General features: G+C 35.7%; 1 protein-coding gene across 1 annotated transcript in view; it reads right to left on the bottom strand.

Annotated features, from left to right (window-relative positions):
* Positions 1–242: 242 nt before the first annotated feature.
* The window catches only part of SRFBP1 (serum response factor binding protein 1), a 63,179-nt gene continuing 38,650 nt past the window's right edge, over positions 243–24,771 (bottom strand). Inside the window, exons 5-8 of the mRNA XM_054488982.2 lie at positions 8,684–8,765; positions 7,228–7,942; positions 5,641–5,678; positions 243–1,080 (exon numbers count right to left, since the gene is read on the bottom strand). Of these exons, the coding sequence (XP_054344957.1) occupies positions 896–1,080; positions 5,641–5,678; positions 7,228–7,942; positions 8,684–8,765 (1,020 nt within the window). The 3' untranslated portion in view covers positions 243–895. The remainder of the gene's footprint in view (positions 1,081–5,640; positions 5,679–7,227; positions 7,943–8,683; positions 8,766–24,771) is intronic.

The raw sequence follows: 24,771 nt of genomic DNA, 5'->3' as shown, positions 1-24,771 counted from the left end.
GAATTTGTTCTTAAAAATTAGAATCTATGATTCATTAAAAATTTTAAAATCAGAATATATAGTCAAAACTAGATAATATACATTCTTGATTTAATGGAAATATTTATATGTAGTGAAACATAAAACGAATTATTGGTTGTATTGCTACATTTAAACAATTTTCTTAACTAAAATATAATTAAGAATCCCAAAATTGTCCTAGACAACTATTTTAGAATCAAAAAGTACATGATCACAAGTACTTAAAACTATAATAAAATTAATATTTATTTATCTGTACATCCATAATAAAAGTTACTATTTTAGTTTGCTAACAAGAATGATTTTTAACAAGGGTGATCTGGTTTAAATAGCTATGATTTCCTATGTTTCCATTATTATTTTAAATATATATTGACATTTATTTTTAAGGAAACAACAGAGCTGAACCAGTGAAGCACATTTCATGATAAGCACTAAAGAGAAAATATGAGATCACTAAAATCCCCGAATTACTTCATAAGGGAAACAGTCTGAGGGATATTATTAAAAATCAATTTAGGTACATATTGGATTTGTGAAAGGCTTATATAAACATAAGTTGAATTTACTTAAAAAAAAAAAAAAAGAAATAGAAAAACAAACATTCTATAATTCTCCCCAAGAGATTTATTCAAATACGAGTTTAAGTAAAAGCTGCAGGGCCTGGGGTGAGAAAGCTGGGCATGGTAGTGCGTGTACTTGCAGTCCCAGCCCTTTGGGAGGCAGAGGTGGGAAGATCACTTGAGCCCAGGAGTTCGAGGCTGCAGTGAGCTGTGATTGCAATATTGTACTCTAGTCTGGGCAACAGAATGAGATCCTGTCTTAAAAAAACATTTTTTTTTTAGATGGAAAAGTTCGCAGAAAGAGGCACTAATCAATCATCAAACGTAATTTTTTTCCCCTGAAACACAGCAATATTAGATTGCTGTTCTTTTCGCCTTCTGCTTGCTTCCCATGAAGGATGAAGAGGCAGCTGCAATTGCTGTTTTGTATTTTCAAGTCTTCTTGATAGCTTCTTATTAAACTGATTCTTGAACTGAGGCTCATTCTGTGGAAAATCTAGGAAGAGAAAGCAAAAATAATAATAACTATATACCTAAAGAGCATATAGGAGAAGTAAATTTCATCTTTTTCAAACCAATGTTAAAAAAAGAAATTTTGTTTTCTTAAATGGAATATTTCACAATTTAAAACTGAAGTCTAACAGGGAATAGTTTGAAGTTGAAAATTTATATACAAGTAGTCAATTTTGACACACATGCTTTCTAACCCTTATAAGTAGATGTTTATTGAGTGCCTCTTAATTTATGCTGTGCTGTCTTATTTATAATAACATAAAGAAAGGAATCACTCTGTTGTACTAGCATATAAGGCAAAAAAGAAGGGCATCATGTATTTTCAAAGGAACATCATTGGCTTATGATATCTGTGTACATGAAGCAGACGTAGCCAGAAAATTCACATCTTAGCTAAGACACTCCACTGGGTCTGACAATACTGATAGTGCTTTACTCATTTTTAAAGGCTATAAGTCGATTCCACTCCCGTCTGTTATTGAGCCAAAAGTGGTTATTACAAGGCAAATAGTACTAAGTCTACTCAAGAATATAAGACAAAGTTCTTTTTTAGTTGTAACGTTACTCTCCAGATATGAAGGTGGCAACTTGTGTTCTAGTCCATATAGTATTTTATCACTTTACATGATTTTGAACCAAGTCTTATTTGGGGAAGACATACTAGCATGAAAAGACATGAATCAATGAACATTTTAGGTGCTTACAGAACTTAGGGGACGGAATCAGAAAGAAAAAGAGAGACAAAAAAACTTAATATAGACTTATTAATCAGTCCTATAACTATGTAATTTCTCCACTGCAAGTTAGAAATCATTGTCAAAAGTATTTTTTTTTTTTTTAAGACAGAGTCTTGCTCTGTTGCCCAGGATGGAGTACAGTGGTGTGATCTTGGCTCACTGCAACCTCCGCCTCCCAGGTTCAAGCAATTCTCCTGCCTCAGCCTCCTGAGTAGCTGGGATTACAGGCGTGTGCCACTACGCCTGGCTAATTTATGTATTTTTAGTAGAGACATATTGGTCAGGCTGATCTCGAACTCCTGACCTCAGACGATCCACCCGCCTCAGCCTCCCAACGTGCTGGGATTACAGGCATGAGCCACCGTGCCCGGCCTGTCAGAAGCCTTTTAAAGATCTCTTTATGAAAACGAATAAAATAATGTTATATAAACCAGTGCATAGTTTGGGATAATATTTACAAAACATTATCTAGACAGAAATCAAAACAACCCTTATCTTATACACATCACATGTGCTCTAGAAATCTGTTACAATATTCAAAGAGTGCCTGTAGTGATGAAAAGTTTAAAAAAAAACTGTAGAAGATGTGCAGAAATAGGAACACTTTTACACTGTTGGTGGGACTGTAAACTAGTTCAACCATTGTGGAAGTCAGTGTGGCGATTCCTCAAGGATCTAGAACTAGAAATACCATTTGACCCAGCCATCCCATTACTGGGTATATACCCAAAGGATTATAAATCATGCTGCTATAAAGACACATGCACACGTATGTTTATTGTGGCACTATTCACAATAGCAACGACTTGGAACCAACCCAAATGTCCAACAATGATAGACTGGATTAAGAAAATGTGGCACATATACACCATGGAATACTATGCAGCCATAAAAAATGATGAGTTCATGTCCTTTGTAGGGACATGGATGAAGCTGGAAACCATCATTCTCAGCAAGCTATCGCAAGGACAAAAAACCAAACACCGCATGTCCTCACTCATAGGTGGGAATTGAACAATGAGAACACATGGACACAGGAAGGGGAACATCACACACCGGGGACTGTTGTGGGGTAGGGGGAGTGGGGAGGGATAGCACTAGGAGATATACCTAATGCTAAATGACGAGTTCATGGGTGCAGCACACCAACATGGCACATGTATACATATGTAAAAAACCTGCACGTTGTGCACATGTACTCTAAAACTTAAAGTATAATAATAAAAATAAAAAAATTAAAAAAAAAACAAAAACCTGTTTCATAAAAACAGGTTTGAATAAGGCAGTATTTCTAAATGAATGTATTATTTTATATATTACACAGAGTTGTATATGTAAATAAACTGGTAAATATTTTCAGCATACAAGCTAAGCACAAAAAACCCTTTATTTGGATATTCTCATTGTGAAAATGTAGGTATGTCTTATATTTACAGTTATCCTATGTTTGTGAATATATGGCATAAATGGGGCATACTGACATGTTTCTGCCAAATCCTGTATTATCTTCCTTTTAGGCATACAATCAGAATATAGTTTCCATTCCTGCTGCAGTTAGGTAAGGTCATATGGCTAACTGAGTTATGGCCAATAAAATGTGAGTAAAAGGCCTGGACCATAAAAACCTCACATTCAATCTTCCATTACTTCTCTATCGCTGATGAATGAAGAGAACTCCTAGGATCCAGACGAGGCAAGAGGCACAAGACAGAATAAAACTCCTAGAAGCAAACAGACTGATAGATGACAAACCATTGAGATTTAGTAGTTACTTGTTACAGCAGGTAGCCTACTATGAATAATACTAAAATTGGTACTCTGAAGTACCATTACAATAACATAAAAATCTGGCATTGGCTTAGCAGTTCGGTGGTAGGTAGCAAGGAAACAGATAACTGAGAATGAGAAGTAAGCAACCTATGTGCCAAAGAAATAGGTAAAACTGTTGTCAGTGATAACTTAGCAAGCAGGCCACAAGCCTATGGAGTTTGCTGTACAAAGGTAACTGGCTGGAAAGAATAAAAAGATCAGTGTATATTACTGGCTGTCCTTGACAATGCACTACACAAAAGAGAACAGAGAGAACAAAAGAATCTAGATATTTGGGAACTTAAGGTTTAGAAAAGCCTTTGACTCCTGTAACCTGTAAGTCTAAGAAAAGTTTTAAGCAATAAAAGGCCCACAGCAACCCAGCCCTAGAGCAGAGATAAGACTAAATGTATGGCATTCCCATCCAAATCTGATAATTCTCAATGCAGTAGATGCTGAATGAGAGTGGGAAGTGGGAAAAACAAAACAAAACACAAACAAACATAAATAAGACAAGTTTGAGAACTAGCTCTAAGAAAGAATTTTCAGTACAGTAACTAGCCCACAGACAGACTGAAGGAAACAGAGGTCAGAAATCCACTGAGTTTTTGAGGAGGTGTATAGTGAAAGAAATCACAAGCCTGGGATGGAAAAAACCTCTGCTGAACTTTGTACAATCTTCATCATTTTATATTTGTACCAGTGACTTGGGGCAAACTCCAAAGAGATCATGTTAAATATCCACCTCAGATGTGGCCATGAAACAAAGACTCTCCCTAGACACGGACCATGAAGAGCAATGGATAAAGAAGTTCCTCTCAGAGCCTTCATAATCTTTGCTCAGCAGAATTTCAGAGAGTAGACCTGTTGTGTGCCTTCCATTTTTTCCTTAAGCAATCAAGAGTTTTTATCGTCATTACTTTGTCCCTGTTCTGCTACTCGATACATGGTATATCATAGTATGAATTTCTTTTTAGTACAAAGGTCAACAGACTTTGAAGAATCTCATCCATGAGATTTGATGGAAAGTACTCCATGACCAGTGTTCCTGGACTTTGAGCTAGATGAAGTGACTGGATGTGACTTTGGGTTGGCTTCCTTGGGAAGGAGGTAAGTGTGCTCTGTGTAGGAGGAAAAGTGAAATGGCCATCTGGTGATAGAAAGTCTGGTCACTGGCAGAAAAAGTTACGTGTTCAGAAATTCCACTTCCTCTTTTCTCCTAGATATATAGTAAGACTGCATTTCTTAGCTCCCTTGTGGCTAGATGGAGTCATGTGACTGAATTCTGGCTAATGATATGTGAGCAGAACTGGTTTCCGCTACTTTCAGGCCTGGCTCACAAACACCTGCAAAATTCTCCATGTACTCCATTCCCTTCTATTGGCAAATGGAGAATATTTGGAACCTGGAGGAGGAAAACGCCAAAAGATGGAAGAAGCCTGATCCTTGAATGACTATGTGGAACACAGCCTCTCTGCTAATTCATCACAGTGGACTGTGATGTGAATGAGAAATGAATTTTTGCTATGTTAAGTTAGTGAAAGTCTAGGATTGTGTGAGAAGTCACTCTACCCAAATACATTAAACTTAGATTTGTTACGAATTAATCTGAAAATATTCTGATTATACTCTTGCCCAAGAAAGTAATATACTTGTTATTCAATGTTTAATGGCATGGCATTAGTGTTTAGGATCACTAATAATTAAGATATAACTTACATAATTTACTTGAAAATGTGTTGGTTTAATTCGAGGTAAGTTAAATAGACATAATATTTCCTGATAAATTTTGTCTATATCTTTCCCTCTGGCAGGACATAGAAAAAAAGAAAACCAACAACAAAAAATTATATTGATAATTATAAGATGCTCTGTTAATATTTCTGTGGGTACATAATTTATTCAGGCTATATTAAGCAACAACAATTTCTCATTCTTTTACTCTGGTAAAACATAGCTTAATTGCATATGAAGGTCAGGCAACTGTGAATACATACCTAGGGATCTTGTTTTTGGAGCCTGTTCTTTGAAATTTCTAAAAGAAGAAAAACACCATTATGACTTTTTAAAGATAAATCCTCTGATCTTAAGAAAATAACAAAATTGATGATAAAACTAATTCAAAGGGCCACTATACTCCTTAGTCACACCAGCAAACAATAAAATAATTATGAAAGTCCCAGGTTGTACCTGTATCAAACAAAGGTTTGTTAGAATCCAATGTTACTACAGACACATGAGGACCTATTTCCCTCACCACTTTTAAAGAGAATTTTGTTTGTAATGGGAAATATCTTGTCTTGGTTACCTTGCCTTTACCCTTGGGGATTATCTAGATAAAGAATTTCTAAAGTCTTCTCACAGGAAGAATGACTCTCATATAACAAAAATTAAGATTTACATTTTGGCGGGGCACGGTGGCTCACGCCTGTAATCCCAGCGCTTTGGGAGGCTAAGCAGGGTGGGTCACAAGGTCAGGAGTTCGACACTAACCTGGCCAATATGGTGAAACCCGTCTCTACTAAAAAAAAAAAAAAAAAAAAAAAATACAAAAATTAGTCAGGCGTGGTGGCACGCGCCTATAATCCCAGCTACTTGGGAGGCTGAGGCAGGAGAATTGCTTGAACCTGGGAGGCAGAGGTTACAGTGAGCCAAGATCGCACCATTGCACTCCAGCCTGGGTGACAGAGTGAGACTCCGTCTCAAAAAAAAAAAAAAGATTTATATTTTGTGGTAAAGGGATAGTGGTGTGCCATTTTCAAATGAGGTAAAAAAGGTAGCTTTTTGAGGCAAGTTTGGAAAATATAAGTAAATATTTTAATTATTTCAACACTCCACACGTTTTTATGTCTTTGCCATACTGTGACATTCTTGAAAAATTTTTACATCACATTTTTCTATTTCATTAAAGACTATCCCTGACTTGTAAATATATGCAAAAACAGTTTATAGCTGTTACTGAAGAAATTAGCTAACCATAAGCTTCACTCTAAAATGTGAAGATATCCTTTATCCAATTGGAATTACAAATAAAGTTAAACTTACTGATTTATAACAGAACAGCTATGAAAAGTAGTGAGCAACAGAGATGGAGATAGCAACATCATCAAATAAAAAGCAGTCTGGAGAAACTCAGTTTAAGGGCAAGCAGCCTTATATACTGAAATGGTACTAGACAGTAAAATGACTGATGTTTACAATAATGGTCCTGGATCATCAAGAAAAAACACCATATTCTTTTCAGAAAGTTCTGTTTAGAAAGATACATGAAACATTTTCAAAAGTTTTTCATCAAAAAAGATTTCAAAGTTTCAAAACTTTGATAAGTGAAGGAATAAAATTTAAATTAGCTGGCATATTATTTGGCTATAACATCTCATTTTCTGATGAAACTGGGCAAATGTGGCATTGCCATATGTGTATCTGTACCTAATATCCCACTATAACCTTGGAGAGGGCCATGTCTAAAAACAGGATGGGTTGTACAAACTAGAATTATACTCTCTTCATGTACGGACAAGTAGGTATTTCCAGCTTTTTAAAAAAGAACTAATGATTATTTCAGAATAGAAAAAAAATCTTACCTTCTAGAGCTTTTAGATCCAGATAAAGAGTGGAAAAACACTGATTCTAACTTTCTGGTTTCTGTACTTGGCTTGGTTTTGTCATTTCTTGTATCCCCATGAGTTTCACCTGTATCTTCTTTAAGAAACACTTTTTCGAGTCGTTTTTGTTCCTTAACTGAAGAATGACAACTACTTTCCTTCTTTCGTGTCCGTCTGACTTTCCCAATGAAGAAGTCATCACCGCTATCACTATCTTCAGACATGGAAGACTGCTTGTAAAACCTTTCTTCTGTGCTATCATCAAAATATTCCTTCTCCTCTTCACATAATTCTTCTCCGCCATCACTGTTACCAGAGAGTGAGCTATCAGATTCTTTGTTTTTTTTGGTTTGACTTAGAGTTTTCAGTTTTGGGTCAGCAGGTGTCTTCTGGGACTCAAGGGAAATTACAGAATCCTTTTCTGAAGGCTTTGATGGAGAATTTGCAATAGTCACTGCTTTAGGTCCATGTTCCATCTTGGCTATTTTTTCCTTTGAATTATGTATTGGTTTCTTCGCCAATATTTTGGTTTCTTTGACTTTTTGCTCACTGATGACAGTTCCTTCACGCTGTAAATTACTTCCATTATCATTTGAATATAAAGTATTCTTAGAATGATTGTCCTCTGAAGCATTCTTTGATGACTCAACTTCAGTAACATTTTGTCTTGCTTCTTTAAAGGCTTGTACAGCAGCTGCAAGAGAAACAGTGCATGACTCATTTTAGCACTGAAACATATAAAACATGACTGTTTTAGGACAGTATTTTAAAAAATTATTTGAAAAGATTTAAGAGGGCAGTTGGAATTGATACTAAATACATATACTCGGTCTGAATTCATAAAGAAATCTTTTGACTTCTTAGAAACCAAACATAAGATATGCTCAGACGTATTCATTTTAAATTGTGAAAATGAAAAGAAAATCTTTTCTTCATGTCTTGGAGTTATGAAGAACAGTAAAAACATCACAGAATACAAATAAAAGGAAATGGCAACTTTAATTTATATAATAATAATGCATTATTATAAATTGTGCTTTCAGACATAAAATTCAGTATCATGTGACAAAAACATTTTATAAATATATTTTATAATAAACATATATAAAATTATGTTCCTAAGTGGCAAAACCAAAAGTAATGAGTTATGTCAATATTTTAAAAAAACTATTCAACTTTATCTTGTGTATATTATATATAAAAAGATATATATTACGTATTATATGTTCATATATTAGAATTTATTAAATAATACAGATTTGGTTTTTCTTCAGAGATCACACTTTCTGTATTTTCAGACACCTTCCACATTGGTAAATATTTGAAAGAAACTTATATTTATAATAGAACCTCAAGAGTTAAAATAAGTGAATAGCCATTATCCAAATTCTACAAATACATTAAGTACATGGCTTAAAAGTCATTTAATTCATACCTTTTAGCACATCTATCTTTTTCTTCAGAAGAGGATGTACTGCTAGTCTGGCAATTGCTCTTTCAGTTGCAGTAGAATCTGGCTGCAAATTTAAAAATATAATAAATGTATGGGAATGAAATAAAAATGACACTATTGAAAGTGAGTAAAATAAAATCTATCATAGTCTTTAAAATTAGAGTTGGAGAATAGAATTAGTTAATATTCTCCTTAGATAGGTTATCTGTATAATCAATCCATGCTAAAGACAAAGATCATCCTGACAAAAATATTACTGCCTTTGAACAACTAAAATTATCACTTAATCATTAATAAATAATCTTTGGATACTTAATGTTCTCAGAATTGTGATAAGCACCATGTGTAACATTAAAAAAAGAACATAGTTTTTACTATCAAAGAGCTTAAACGATCTAATTAAGAAGACTAAATTAATATCAAAGAATCAAATAACATATTAGTGCTAAACTGGGTGAGACTACCGTAATACTTGAAGTCCCATTTAACAGAGACCTAGAAATTATCTAACGCTCTATATTTCTATTTTAAATGTCTACTATCACTGACACGTTCTCAGGGCCTAGACTGAATGGGAACATTATATACAATATTCAATATATTTATAAATTTGGAAAAATCATAATGCTGGCTAATGACTTGAAATGCCGTATGAAGGCTGACAACATCTAAATTTCGACCTCCAGCTCCAACCTGAGTTCTAAGCTGATACATCAAACCACCTAACTTGACATCTATTTGACATTGTCAAAACAGAATTCATTGATTTTTCCTCACAAATCTGCTTCTCCTGTAGCTTTTCCAACTTACTGTATGTAATTTCCATTGTTCTGGTTGCTCAGGCCTAAAACTCTAAGGATTCTTTCCCACTATTTCTCTTTCCCTCAAAACTCACAATACACCCTGTGGTTCCAAATGTAAAATATATCCAGAACCAGTTGCTTCTCACCATTTCTATTCTTACTACCTTTGACTAAATCACCAACACCTCTCACCTGGACCAACATAATTAAACTTATGCCTGGTCACTCTCCTTTGCAACTTGCTCTCTCAACAGTCAATTTTCCACATAGCAGCCATGGTGATTTTTAAAAATGTAATCAAATCATGCTATTTCCATATCTGTTCTTCTTTAAGCTTTATTGCTTTCTGATGCTTAGCCCATACCATTGCAATCTTTTCTTTACCTGGAATACTCTACTCCCAAATATATACACGGCTGATTATCTCACTGTATTCAGGTCTCTGCTTAAATGTCATCTCAACTAGCACAACACTTCCCATCACTATTTACTTCACATCACTTAGCACTGCATGGCAGTGTAGATGTTTTCGTATCTGCAAAGCAGAGACTTTGTTTGCCTCATTGCTGTAGATTCAGTGCCTAGAATAGTGACTGGTAATAATAGTAGGCACCTAATATACACTTAATAAAGCAAGTGAATAAATTTCACTAGTGTATGAAAGTAAAACAACCAGTTTCAAATGTCTTTATCCTAAATTTACCCTTCACCGTGAACAGTCAAATATAAGGCATTTCCAACCCAGTATTATAAATGTACGAATACCAAAATAAAAACAAGATGATGGTAGTATGCAAGCTATTCTGTTTGTAGGATTTATCTGAGTAATGTCACTGAAAGAATAATTTATTTAAATTACACCTGGTGCAAATCCTGTGCCAGGACCACCTGCTGTTTAATTACCTGTGTACTAGATTGAATTGCGTCCCCTCAAAATGCACATCCACCTGGAAACTCAGAATGTGAACTTACTTGGAAACAAAGTCTTTGCTGATTAAATTATGTGGAATCACAGTGGATCAGGGTGGTCTTAAGCCCAGTATGACTGGTTTACTTATAAGGAGAAGAATATTTTGATACGGGGCACAGAGAGACACAGTAAAGACTACGTGAACACTAAGGGCAAAGATTGGAGTTATCCTGGCATCAGCCACCAGTGGCTGAAAGACACAGGAAAGTTTCCCCTCTGGAGTTTCCAGAGAAAGCGTGGCCTCACTGACACCTTAATTTTAAGCTTTCACCCTTCTCAACTGTGAGAAAATAAATTTACTTTTTTTGTTGTTGTTGAGACGGAGTCTCACTCTGTCACCCAGGCTGGAGTTGCAGTAGTGTGATCTTGGCTTACTGCAACCTCCGCCTCCCGGGTTCAAGCGATTCTCCTGTCTTAGCCTCCCGAGTAGCTGGGATTACAGGCACCCACCACCACGCTCAGCTAATTTTTGTATTTTTAGTAGAGATGGGGTTTCACCACGTTGGCCAGGCTGGTGTCGAACTCCTGACCTTGTGATCCGCCCGCCTCGGCCTCCCAAAGTGCTGGGATTACAGGTGTGAGCCACTGCACCCGGCCAATTTACATAGTTTTAAACCATTCAATTTGTGATACTTTGTTATCGCAGCCTTAGGAAACTGATACGTGTCTATTCTGACTATTAGACACAGCTTCTGTTCAACCGTTTCCAAGAAATGTCGTCTACTTATGGACCATTCATTTAAGTACAGTGCAAAGTGAACCCGTTTCTTCAACCTGCTGCTGAGTTTCCTGATACAACAGAGGAAGGATAGAAAGAAGAGAATTTAGGAAAGAAGCCTATTGCTAGTATCCTGAGTCACTTAGTGACAAGCTGAGCTGCTGAAGGCATAGGTCAAACATGCTTGCTTGAGTATTAAAAGGTAGAATATAGAAACCCCAATGAAAAACATGATTTTTCAGGCTAAGAAGACTGAAAACAATATATGAAAATAGTCACATTAGTATATTGGGATCTACAAGATTTCAGATAATAAAACAAGTCACCAAATAATAAACTAAAAAGAAAAGATGCACAGATCACAATGGTTTCAGACTTTAATTCTGGAAGTCAAACTATAGCAGCTAATGCTTCTAAAATTATGAAGGAAAAGAATTTCCAACCTAGTGAAGAAGAAAAATACTTCCACACATGCAAAGTTTTTTCAAAAAAATTTACATCCCTTGTACATTTCTGTCCAAGAAGCTACTGGCTCCCCTAAAATGAGGAAGGATACAAATAATAAGAATGGCATAGGAGACAAGAAACAGAAGACCCAGGCAGAAGGAACTTCCCAGGATGATGGTGACAGGAGACTTAGGTTTGGGATACTTGGTGTGTTGAATATCTGGAGAGGACATGTCAATAGCAGATGGAGAGTTTGGTGTTACACTAGAGATAAGACAGAAAACTAACAAAACAAACCTATCACAAACTGTAGAAAACAGAAATATTATGCAGAAAAGTACAATAACTCAGTACATGACTCACAGTCACAATAACATAATCAATAAATGTTCATCTAATCTGATTCAAGTATATAAGGAGGAAGGAGGGGATTAGGAGGGATATCAGGAGATGAGTATATGAGGAGGATGGAGGGGATATATGACTTAGAGCCTGAAGGAGAAAAGAGATCTAAATCCTTACCTACCACAACATAAAGTTAATAGCTAGTGCTTAAAATGAAAAAGCTAATACAGTACATAAACATCTTACTGTAGGGGTAAACTCTGTACGAACTAACTGCAATTGAAGCAGGAAAGGAATAATAGAGTACTGCCATTTTTATAAAAAAATTCTTATAGAAGTATTTGATTTTCAAAACCAGGAATTGGCAAACTGGCCCATTGGGGCTGTTCCAGCCTGCCGCTGGAACTTTCTTTTATTTAATAAAGTTTTACGGAACAGAGCCAAAGTCCTTCATTTATATACTGCCTATGTCTGCACTCATGACACAACGGCAAAGCGAAGTAGTTGTGACAGAAGCTGTGTGTCTTACAAAGGCATTCATTTCAGGTCCTTTACAGAAAAAGTGTGATGCCTGCTCTAAATTACATGCAAGTAGAATCCTTGGTGGGGCAGAACTAAAAAATCAGGAAGAAAGAAAAAATTGTGTAGTAGGCCTATGATGTTTAAAAATTTAATTTAAAATAAAAATACTACCATGCCAGACTTCTGTTGCCAAATTAAAGCAACAGATTATAGCAGTAAGTGTGCTTCCAGATTGGTAACACAATTTGAGATTCTGGCTTGGTAGAAACAATTTGGTATTCAATGAAGAAGCAGTATATTTTAATCCTCAGGATTAATTACAGAAGGTTTGTATGCAAAAACAATGACAACAAAAATGACTAATCCTGAGAAATATATTCCCCAGGAAACTGCCCTTCAGGTTATAGGAAAAAAGAAGATATTCCAGGAGCAGCTTTTTACCTTTTACTGCTTCTTTCAGCATGTTTACCTCTTATAGTTTCTAAAAATCCACTTCAAAGGTAATTCCCAATATGTGAACTGATATAAAACAGACATAAGAAATTCTGGGAATCCTAACCAGATTTTGATTAAAATGTATTCAAACAATTGTTGAAAAACACATCTACTGCTGTTTGCAAATCCCTGCTTTGACAACTTGCTAAAATCTTTGCTGAACTGGGTATTTCTTTCCAGAGTTAGCTATATCTTCCCATCTTAGTTATAACAAGTTTTAGAAGAGCAGTGGTAATACTTGCATGTCTAGTGTGGACTCCAGGGTAAATGCTATTTTGTTAAGAATGATTTTATCATTAATTTCATTTAGCAAAGCTGTTTCTCTGCCCTGGAAGATATCCCAGACTAGCTCTGATTTAGTAATCTGATTTCAGTGAATTTCATTTTTTTCTTAAAGGCTCTAGAAAAAGATTTACAATTCCATAATTATGTACGAATCTCATGAATGAAGATTTTAATTATTTTTTTTCTAATGTCTTCTTCTATAACTGTGTTTTTATGTTGCAATCTTTGTGGAGCACTTATTTGTGGAAGAATATCAAGTTTATAAAAAATGAGACTGATTCGAAAAGGGCCACCGTGTTGCATAATCCCCGGAGAGTCACTCACATTGTAGTTGTCAAATTGGAGCTCTGCAGCCATATGTAGCAGCGGTGAGTCAAAGGAGAACATAAAAGTTTGGGTCTACAGGGTATGTAGATATATAAAATGAGTAGTTATGTAGAATTATGTATACTACAGCTTTAGGTTCTGTAATTATATGCAATTTGTGTTTCTGAATAACAGTTAATGCTATCAGCTGATAAAATGTTATAAATATATACATATTGTTATAAAACACTAACATGTTTTGTTTTATTTTAATTGACAATAATTTTATACACTTACAGAGTACAAAGTGATATTGACACAGGCATACATTGTAGAATGATCAAATCAGAGTAATTAGCATATTTACCACTTTAAACATTTATCATTTCTTTGTGATGAGAACATTTTAAATCCTCTCTTTTGGCTATTTTGAAATATATTGTTAACTGTAGTCACCTTGCTGTGCTACAGAGCACCAGAACTTGGTCCTTCTTTCTAACTGTAACTTTCTATCTGTTGACTGATTCTCCCTTTTCCAGTTTGTACTACTCCTGCCCCCAGCCTCTGGTAACGACCATTCTACTCTCTATTTCTATGAGTTTGACATTTTTAGATTCCACATACAAGTGAGATCTACCAAATTTGACTTCCATTAGCAATATATTAAAGTACGTTTTTCTAGGCAGTTTTCCCATGCAGAATGTTAGCAGACTTTTTGTTCTTTGTAATCCTGAACTAAAAACAGTAAGTCATTAAAACGTTATTTTTTATTCATTATGTTACTAAACCACTTGTATGTCCCTTTCTATAAACATCTGTTCATAAATCTTGCTTTGTTCTTTTTCTGCCGGTTTGTTCATCATAAGCAATCTTTATAGATTTAGAAAATTAGCTGTGTCCTTTCACACATATTTGCAATGAATAGTATTTTTTAAAATCTTTTTTTGGAAAATTTTCTGGGGGAGAAATTTAAAATTTTCATGAGTCAAACTTTCATGACTTCTGAGTTGAATTTTTAAACAAAAATGTCTTTGAGGTATGTGCTGTATCTACTTTGTACCATAATTTTATGGTGTATATACATTTGAAAATGTACTCAGTGCTTCTAATTTTTATAAATGAAATTTTGATAAAGTTGCCTACCCAATACCATGGCCAAACATCTTAGAGAATGAACTACTTGTTATATTGAAATATAAAAAATGTTAGAGTTAAGAATACTTAACAAAGTATATTTAAAAATTACAATACAGACATAGTGAGTGCATGACACAGTGAAGCTCTGGGGCAAAATAAATGTAAACACTGGGAGGATGAGCTTTGTCATTTTTATGTGATGCCATAACAACTTTGAAGAGGGACTAAAATGCAACATCACGACGTTTGATCTGGAAGATCTCTTTATTACAGAAATGAGAAGCAACAAGAGTAAGAGGTGGTAAGTAACCTGACTAAAGTCACAAAGCTAGGGAGAAGGCAACACTAGTTGAAATGCAAAGACTCCTAGAAATTTAAACCTCTAACTTTTGCTAAACAAGAATCTTTGCAGAGGGTGAGTTCACAAATGATAATGAGGATATTACCAATTAGTTCCTAGAAGTGTATCTGAATTGTCAGCCTCAAAGAAAAAGGCACAAGTTATGTTCAAGTACTAATTAGAATACTGGTATTATAACACTATAAGAAATCATAATAATTAGAATTGAGGCTTTCATTGAATTAAAAATTATTTAATCAAGGCATTCCTAAACATCAGAATGTATTGTAGGAGAGACATGTATCTCCTTAGTATGTATCTGGTCCTTCACTATTCCTTATATTTAGCTGCCAGCTATTTTTAACTAATTTGTATTTCATCTTGATGACATGTTAGTAATTTGCAAATCTCAGTTGCTTGCAATTACGAGAGTAGAAAAAATATTCTAATAGGAAAAAACTGTGCAAATGAAAAACTTATTAACATACACATTAGCTGTATGTTTCATAAATATTAAATTTAGTTTTCCATTCTTAAAAGACCAATAAAAATACTACATATATACTTGAAATGTTTGTTTTAAAGAAAGTCTTTGACATACCAATTTAGTAAATTATAGCAATTATTCAAGGATTTTTATTCTTTCTAAGAGAAAGTCAAATTTAATATTTTTAGCTTTTAATTTTATTCCTAATTTTCATTTTAAATCTTTAATTTTATTCTTAAGAATTTTATTCTTAGAAAATCCTACATTTTACTTTTAAAATTCAAATTTCAACATGATCTAAAGGGGAAATGGACCAAAGATTTTATCAATCAATTAGACTAACCTTCTAGGCTTGATTTCAAGATTACCTAGCCAATTAGGGACAAGCTAGAACTCAGAATCTGTTTTCTGAATTCAGTCTAGTATTCTCGACAAGTTTTCAACTCTGAGATAACTTTCACATTTCCTGACCCAACTCCAGATGCTTTTTACACTATAAATTGCATAAACCTCCCTTCATGTGTTTTTGAAAAGAAATGAAATATAAGCATTAAAAAAGAAAGTTGGTGAAGCAGATGGGCTCAGGTTTATTCCCTTGGCAGTGTTTTGGGTCTCTGTTGCACTGAGATAATATTTGCATCTTGCTTATTGCACTGGGATAATATTTGCACCTTGCTTACTGCACTGGGTTAGTGCAGAAACTCACAAGAATGAGTAGAATAGACTCTTTCCCTCCTTATTTCTCTCTTGCCCATCTTCCTTCCTCACTTAACTTATTCCCTCTTTATATTTACTGAACTCTTATTATTATGTGAAGACACTGCCTTACACATGAGGACACACAGATCAACTTTTGAAGCTCACAATGTTGCTCTAATTTAAAAGGCTAAGACAAATGCACGAATAACTAATAAAAGGCAGAATGTGATAAGCTTCATAGGTGAGATAGAAAATGGAGATTTATAGAGGGAATAAAAATACACTGATGCATCTTAAATAAATTTATTTTGAAGCTTAAAAGGCTACTAAGTAATCTCAATGAACAAATAGTTTTTACACCTGCATGAAAAAGTCTTCCCAATATCGGGAGGTATGAAGGAAACCACAGCTTTCCTTATTTAAAGTTGACATAATGTTTGCCATGGAAAATTCTCTGGAAACTGGTTTTCATGTACCTCCAGTTTCTTTCATTTCAAATAAATTAAATAAAAAAGGGAAAACACCTTACCTTTTAATGGAAAATTTTTATTTGGGTATATGGGTATTTATTGTAAACAGAAAAGCATTTGGATGTATCTCAGAATGTAAATAACCCAAAAATGAAAAAGATCTCTTCTTTGAAATGCTACCTAAAATAAAGCGACTATAAATAAACTGGTGGAGGTAGAATGCTAGTAGCAGTAGTTTGAATATCAGATGGACTTAATTTCAATTATAGATTTCATCTGATGACATAAATCCACATATTCATATTTGTACTTATCAAAAACATTTAGCAAAATAATAGCAAACAGTCCATTTGGCTGTATCATGAGAATTGGGGCTAACTAAACATGGATATTTAGGTGGTGATGAAAAAAGTCTCAATTATATTATCAAATATAAACTCAACTAAGATTTTTAAAATAAATGCTGAAAATAGACAAATGAAATATTTTCCATAGGAAGGAAAAAGAATTCTCTGGAAAAATACTCTCCAATATTCTGTCTACTGTATGTTCCTTTCTTTGAAGACATTTAATAAAAACACTGAAAACTGGTCATATATAAATAGTTTTTTTGTGAAAATTAAATAAAATTTTATGGGAAATTTAATTTGATATACATACATACACACAGAATGTTATATGTGAACATTACTGTGAGGGAAGGAACATAAGTGTAAGTGATAAAGCCAGTCATTTAATCATTCAAGCTAATCATTTATCAATCAACTGGAGGAAGTAATAGCTTTGTAGTAGGGGTATCTGAGCTATTATTTGTTTTCTGCACGAAAAGGGAGAGGACATAATCACTGCTCTATTTCCCCTAAGCCACTGGGTCTGCTTTTAAGTGACAGTGATGTTAATCTTCAATTAAAACTTACATTAAATACCAATTACAGCCTTCCTTGGTTCCTATTTCCAGCAATGGATCAATTTCTAAATGTATTTGGTCCCAGAGCACCATATGCATAGTCCTATAGTCAACTAAGGAAGAACAAACACATAAAAATAGGACAAAACAACAAGAACAAAAAGGAAAACTATGTAGAACTCCATGTACTTATAACGAATTCTAGGCAAGCAGAGGCCAAAAATGAACCTTCCTCTAATTCGCCCTTTTAACACTGGAAAGCCATAGGGAGTTAATAATATGACAGAAGGAAATGAATGCTGGAGAAAATAAAAAGCGTAGAAATTAATTAAAAAAAATTTTCAGTAGTGATGTGACACAACTGAATCAAACAGTGTTTATACTTATCACTATTTTATGGGTCTTTGGATCTTACAATTTGGTACTGGTGGCAGAGTTAGCGGGAAGGGAAGGTTAAAGGGGAGGATGGAGTTGAGTGCCAGAAAAGAAGCATAGAACAGCTGAACAGATCAGGATGGGATGTTCCACTATGGCACTAGCTTCTAAAAGAAAAATGGAAAAGATTGACGACATATAGAAAGCAAAAATTCCAAAGACAAACTTGGCCCAGAATATTTTCCCTTGAGAGATTATGGGAATTATCCTTGCCATTATTGCAGAACATGAATCACTTTCATCAACTTGACTTGCTTGCAAGAATAGTAGATAGACAAGAAATAGGTAAGGTAATCCTTTCAGGACCATGCTCATCTATATACTACAAAGAGATACACATACACAGGACAGTCATTTTAACTATTTGTGGTCACCCTACTCGGAAAACTTACCAAGAACTATGCATGAATCTATCCTTCTACCCATCTGAAGAATGGAATACTTCCTGTGAGCTTTAAAATATCACATCTTTATCTGTTTATTTTCCACCTCCCAGTTTCAAAAAGAACTAAAAAGATCACAGATATAACATATAGTAAGAAAATACCAAATAAAAGTAGGCAGAAAACATGAAAAGGGGGGAAAAGAAAGAGAAAATATTATCACAATGGAAGAGACTAATTAAAATGAGGAAACTGTATCCATCAAAAGACACTATTAACAAAGTAAAAGGAAGCCAAATAATAAAGGCAGCTATTTCCAACCTGACAAAGAGCTCACTCCAAAATATCTAAAGAACTCATATAAATCATTAAGAAAACAAACCAATTAAATAGTTAAAAAGATAAAATCAGGCACTACACAAAAGTGGATATGCAAATGACCAAACAAAATGATGACATTTCAATGGAAAAATGCAAATTAAATTTAGGTATTATACATGCACTAGGATGTCTAAAATGAAAAAGACTAGCAATACAACTTTAACTAGAACTCTCATATACTGAAGGTGGAAGTATACATTAGTGCATCTACTTTGGAAAACCAGCATATCTCCTAACTTGAACATATGTGTGATACTGTTACAGAATAAGAAATATATATTTGGTCTTTATCTTGGTTCCTAGCCAGAGCTCCCAAAACTCATGTTATTTCATAAGCAATAAGAAAATAAAGGTAAAAGGAACATATTTTATTATAATATTTTATTTTCGGTCCTAGTTTCTGAAATATGCCATATTCCATAACCAAGTAACTCCACTTTCAGGTATATGCCCCAAAAGAAATATGTAACAATGTTCATAGGGACAGATGTCAGCAAGATGGCAGAAGAGGACTCTCTAGGGCTCATACCTGCACAGAAACATCAATTTGAATGACTACACAAAAAAAAAATCTTTATAAGAGCTAATGAAACCAGATGAGATACTACAGCACCTAGGTATAGCACAGAAATAAGAAAAACAGAAAAACAACAACAACAACAAAAACACATGAAGAGAGTAGGAAGGACAGTTTTATACTACTCAAATTACCCCTTCCCCAACCCCAGGCAGTAAACCATGGAGACAAATACTTCCATGTGGTGATGGGAGGGAGAGGTGAGCACTACACTTTGCCTGGGAACCCAAAACACAACCTACTCCAGTAAAATCAGCACCAGGAAGGCCGTCACAGCCCAGACTCCAGGTTGGGAGCCAAGGACTGAGACTCCAGGCCCACCAGTGCTAGGTTGAATGCCGCAGTCCCAGGCTCCAGGCCTACACAGCAAATTGTGTCTCTCGGTTGTCCCAAGACAAGCCAACATCAGTGGCTCCAGGTTCTGAACTGCCCTCAGCTGAGGATGATCCCCATGGCCCCAGGCTTCAGGCCAGCCCTAGGCTTCAGGGCAGCCCAGTATCAGGCCAGCACTTGTGGTCTCAGCATTTAGGTCAGCCCCTGTCAGACCTGTCAGGTCCCAGGCTCCAGGCTGGTACATTCAGACTAAGCCTCCAAGCCTGCCTTGGCACCAGGCAGGATCCTACAAACCCCAGGGTCCAGGTCTGCCTCAGTGGCTTCAGGATATATACTGACCCCCGTACTGAGGTGGTTTTTATAACTCTAGGCTTCAAGCCCACCCAAGCACCAGGCCAGGCCCTGTGACTGAGGATACCGGCCTATGCAGCACTAAGTCTGCCCCTGTGGCCCCGGGTTTCAGACCTGCCCCATGACCAGGTTGGCACCCTTGGACACAAACACCAGGCAGGCACGTGCAGAGACAGGCTCCAGACCTGCCCAGTGCCAGGCTGAGTCCCCAAGGCCCCACGCGCCAGGTTGGCCTCTGATGCTCCATTCTCCAGCAGACCCAGGGTCCAGGTCTGTCCCAGAAAACTCCCACTGGACCAGCCAACACAGACCCAGGGTGCAGGACCACTCCTGTCTACACAGGTCCCGGGCCTGCCCCTGAGGCTGTAGGATACAGGCCAGCTTTTGTGGACCTAGCCTCTAAACCAGCACCTGCACACCAGCTTCTAGGCTGGCACCAACAGACAGAGGCTCCAGGCTGGTCCCCATGGCCCCAGGATCCAGACCAGTCCCAGTGGCTCCAGACACCATGCCAGCACCAGCAATATTAAGTTTAGACCAGCAACGTGGACCTAGGCTCCATGCTGGCCTTGATACCCAGCCATCCCCCATGGTCCCAGGCTCTAGAGGATCCAGAGTCCAGGCCTACTTCAGTAGACCCAGGGTCCAGGTCCATCTCAGCATTCACCAGTGCCAGGCTGAATGCCATGGACTGAGGCCCCAAGACCACCCGTGTAGACTGTCTCTCCAGCCCAGCCCTTATTGATCCAGTCTTCAGGCCCTATCACATGAACCCAGATGCCAGGCCAGCCCATATGGTGACCTGGTCACCAGGCCGGCATGCCCAAGGATTCCAGCAGCAAGCCTGCCCTCAAATCACGCCAGACACTGCCCAAAATCTCTGGATGCACTGACTGGAGAACGGTTCTCCCAGAAAAAGCGAGTATGCAAACACTAGAATAAGTCCCTACTTCTGTAAATATGCAAAAATCAACATAAGGCAACAAGAGACAGAAAAAAACCTAAGAGATACAACACGACAAAAATAACAGAATAATATCCTAGTAGCTGACCTCGAATAAATGAAGATATAGAACAGAATGACAAAGAATTCAAATATTCAAATAATTATTTTCAGAAAGCTTAAGGAATTTCAAAATACATACAGAAACAAATTAATAATATAAAGAAAACAATAAAATACCAAAATGAGAAAATTAACAGAATGACTAAAATTACATATGTGAAAAATTTAAATTCTGGAGGTGAAAAATACACTGAAATAAAAATTTAATGGAGAACATCAACAGCAGAACTGATCAAACAGAAGAATCTGTGAATATGAAAATAGGTTATGTGAAAATATACAGTCAGAAGAGAAATTAGAAAAAATAATGAAAAGGAATGAATAAAATGTATGAGATTTACGGAACAGCATCAAAAGAACAAATGTTTGAATTACAGGAGTTTGTGAAGGGGAAGAGAAAAACAAAGGGGCAGAATGCTTACATAAAGAAATAATATCAGAAAAAATTTCAAATTTGAGGAAAGACATAAATACCCAGGTACAGGAAGGTCAAAGGTCTCCAGTGAGATTCAATCCAAAGAAGACTACACTCAGACACATAATCAAAATGTCAAAACTCAAGGACAAAGACAGCATCTTGAAAGTAGCAAGAGAAAAGAAGCAAATAACATGTAAGAGAGTTCCAATAAGACTAGCAGCAAATTTCTAAGTAAAGGCCTACCTTATAAGCCAGGAGAAAGTGGGATGATATATTCAAAGTGTTGATGAAAAAAAAAATGCCAGGGAAGAATACTGTACTTGGTAAAGTTGCCTTTCAGAAAAGAAGAGAAATAAAAACATTCCCAGACAAAAGCTGAGAGAGCTCACTACCACCAGACCTGTCTTACAAGAAGAAATGATAAAGGGAGTTCTTTGAGTTGAAAGAAAAGAACACTAATTTTAACACTAAAATATATGATAAAACTCACTGCTAAAATAAGTACATAGTCAAATTTAGAATCTCCTAATACTCTAAATGGGGGTGTGCAAATCACTTGTATCTTTAATATGAAGATCAGAAGACAAAACTATTAAAATATTGTTAGCTACAACAGTTTGTTAAAGAATACACATGCAAATTATAACACCTAAATGCAGGAGAAGGAGGAATAAAAGTATACAGTTTTTAAATACGATCAAAGTAGCCACTAGGGAAAATGATTTAATGAGAAACACAGCAAGAGAGAAAGAAAGGAACAAAGGAGCTACAAAACAGCCAGAAAACAATTAGCAAAATGGCAGTAGTAAGTCCATATGCAGAAATAATTACCTTGAATGTCAATAAATTCTCCAATCATAACACATAGTGGCTGAATGAATTTAAAAAACAAAAAACAAAAACAAAAATAAGACCCAACCATATGCTGCCTATAAGAGACTTATTTTATCTGTAAGGACTCATAGACTAAAAGTGAAGAAATGAAGCAAGATATTCCATGCAAATGGAAATAAAAAGACAGTAGGAGTAACTATACTCAGTTAAAAAAGACAAAATCAAAAACTGTACAATGAGACAAGGGTCATTATATAAATAAAGGGGTCAATTCATCAGACGGATGTAACACTTGTAAATATATAAGCATCCCGTGTCAGAGGACCCAAATATATAAAGCAAATATTAACGGAGCTGAAGGAAGAGACAGATTGTAATACAATAATAATAGATGACTTCAATACTCCACTTTCAGCAATGCACCGGTCATCGAGGCAGAAAATCAGTAAGGAAACATCAGGTTAATAGTATACCTTAGACTGTAAAGACCTAATAGACATCTACAGAACATTTCATCCAACAGCAACAGAATACTTCTTCTCAAGAACACAAGGAACATTCTCCCAAACAGATGATATGCTGGGCCACAAAATTAGGCCTAACACATTTAAGAAAACAGAAAACATATTAAGTATCTTTTCTGACCACAATGATATAAAACTAAAAATCAATAACAGAAGGAATTTTTGAAAAATTCACACATAGATGAAAATTAAACATCGTGCTCCTGTACAACTAATGAGTCAAAGAAGAAATTGAAGAGAAAATTAAAAAGTATCTTGAGACAAATGAAAATGCAAACACAACATACCAAAACTTATGGCACACAGCAAAAACAGTTCTAAGAGTTCTAAGAGAGAAGTTCATAGCAATAAATGCCTACATCAAAAGAGATCTCAAATAAATAACTTCAAGTTACACCTCAAAGAATTAGAAAAATAGGAACAAACTAAACCCAAAGTAAGCAGAAGAAAATAAAGATTAGAGCAGAAACAGATGAGAGAGACATGAGAAAAACAAGAGGAGATCAACAAAACCAAGAGTTGGTTTTTGAAGATACAAAACTATAAACCTATATAGCTAGACTACAAAAATGAGAAGACTCAAACAAATAAAATGAGAAATGAAAGAGGAAATATTACAACCGATAACCACAGAAACACCAATGATACTGACCAAAAGAACAGAATAGAGACACCAGAAATAAATCCACGCATTTATGGCCAACTGATTTTCATCAAAGCTGCCAAGAACATACAATAAGGAAAGGACAGTCTGTTCAATAAACAGTACTAGGACAACTGGATATCCACATGAAAAAAAATTAGACCACTATGTCACACCATACACAAACCTCAACTCAAAATGGATTAAAGGCCAAAACATAAGGCTGGAAACTGTAAAACTGCTAGATGAAAACATAAGATATATGCAAACCATACATCTGGTAAGAGTCTAATATCAATCATATTAAAGGAACCCAAGAAACTAACTAGCAAATTAGCCAGGCATGGTGGTGCATGACTGTAGTCCCAGCTACACTTGCTACACCAGAACTTGCACACCAGCCTCCAGGCTGGCACCTCCCACCTTGGGAGGCTGAGGTGGGAGGATCGCTTGAACTCGGGAGGTAGAGGTGGCAGTGAGCCGAGATCCTGCCACTGCACTCCAGTGTGGGTGACAGAGCGAGACCCTGTCTCAAATAAAACATAGAAACAAACAAAAGGAAACTCACTAGCAAGTAAACCCAATTAAAAATGGGCAAAGGACCTAAACAGACATTTCCCAAAAGGACACATTCAAATGACCAACAGATATATAAAAAAAGTTCAATATCACTAATCATTAGGGAAATGCAAATTAAAACCGTAACGAGATGTCACCCCTAACCCATATGAATGGCTATTACAAAAAAGCCTAAAGATAATAAGTGATGGAGAGGATGTGGAGAAAAGGGAACCCTTATAAATTGTTGGATGGCAATGTAAATTAATACCACCATTATGAGGAATAGTATGGAGGTTCTAAAACAAAATGAAAAATAGAACTACCATAAGATTCAGCAATTCCATTACTGGGTATGGGTATATATCCAAAGGAAAGGAAATCAGTATGCTAATGACATATATGGCAAAAAAACAATTATTATATTTTGACATCTCAAAAAATAAAAACAAATATATTGTGCCATATTTTGATTTAATTAGCACTATTCTGTTCAACGTGTCATTATTTTGTTCAGTAAGACCTGAGCACAAATTTAAAACCATTTTAGGGATAACATTTTTCTTCTTTTTTTTTTCTCTGAGACAGGGTCTCACTCTTTTGCCCATGCTGGAGTGCAGTGGCATGATCACAGCT

The sequence above is a fragment of the Pongo pygmaeus genome, chromosome 4 (genome assembly GCF_028885625.2).
Source record: "Pongo pygmaeus isolate AG05252 chromosome 4, NHGRI_mPonPyg2-v2.0_pri, whole genome shotgun sequence".
NCBI lineage: Eukaryota > Metazoa > Chordata > Mammalia > Primates > Hominidae > Pongo > Pongo pygmaeus.
Note: the sequence above shows the minus strand (reverse complement) of the source record. Positions and strands in the feature narration are given on the sequence as shown.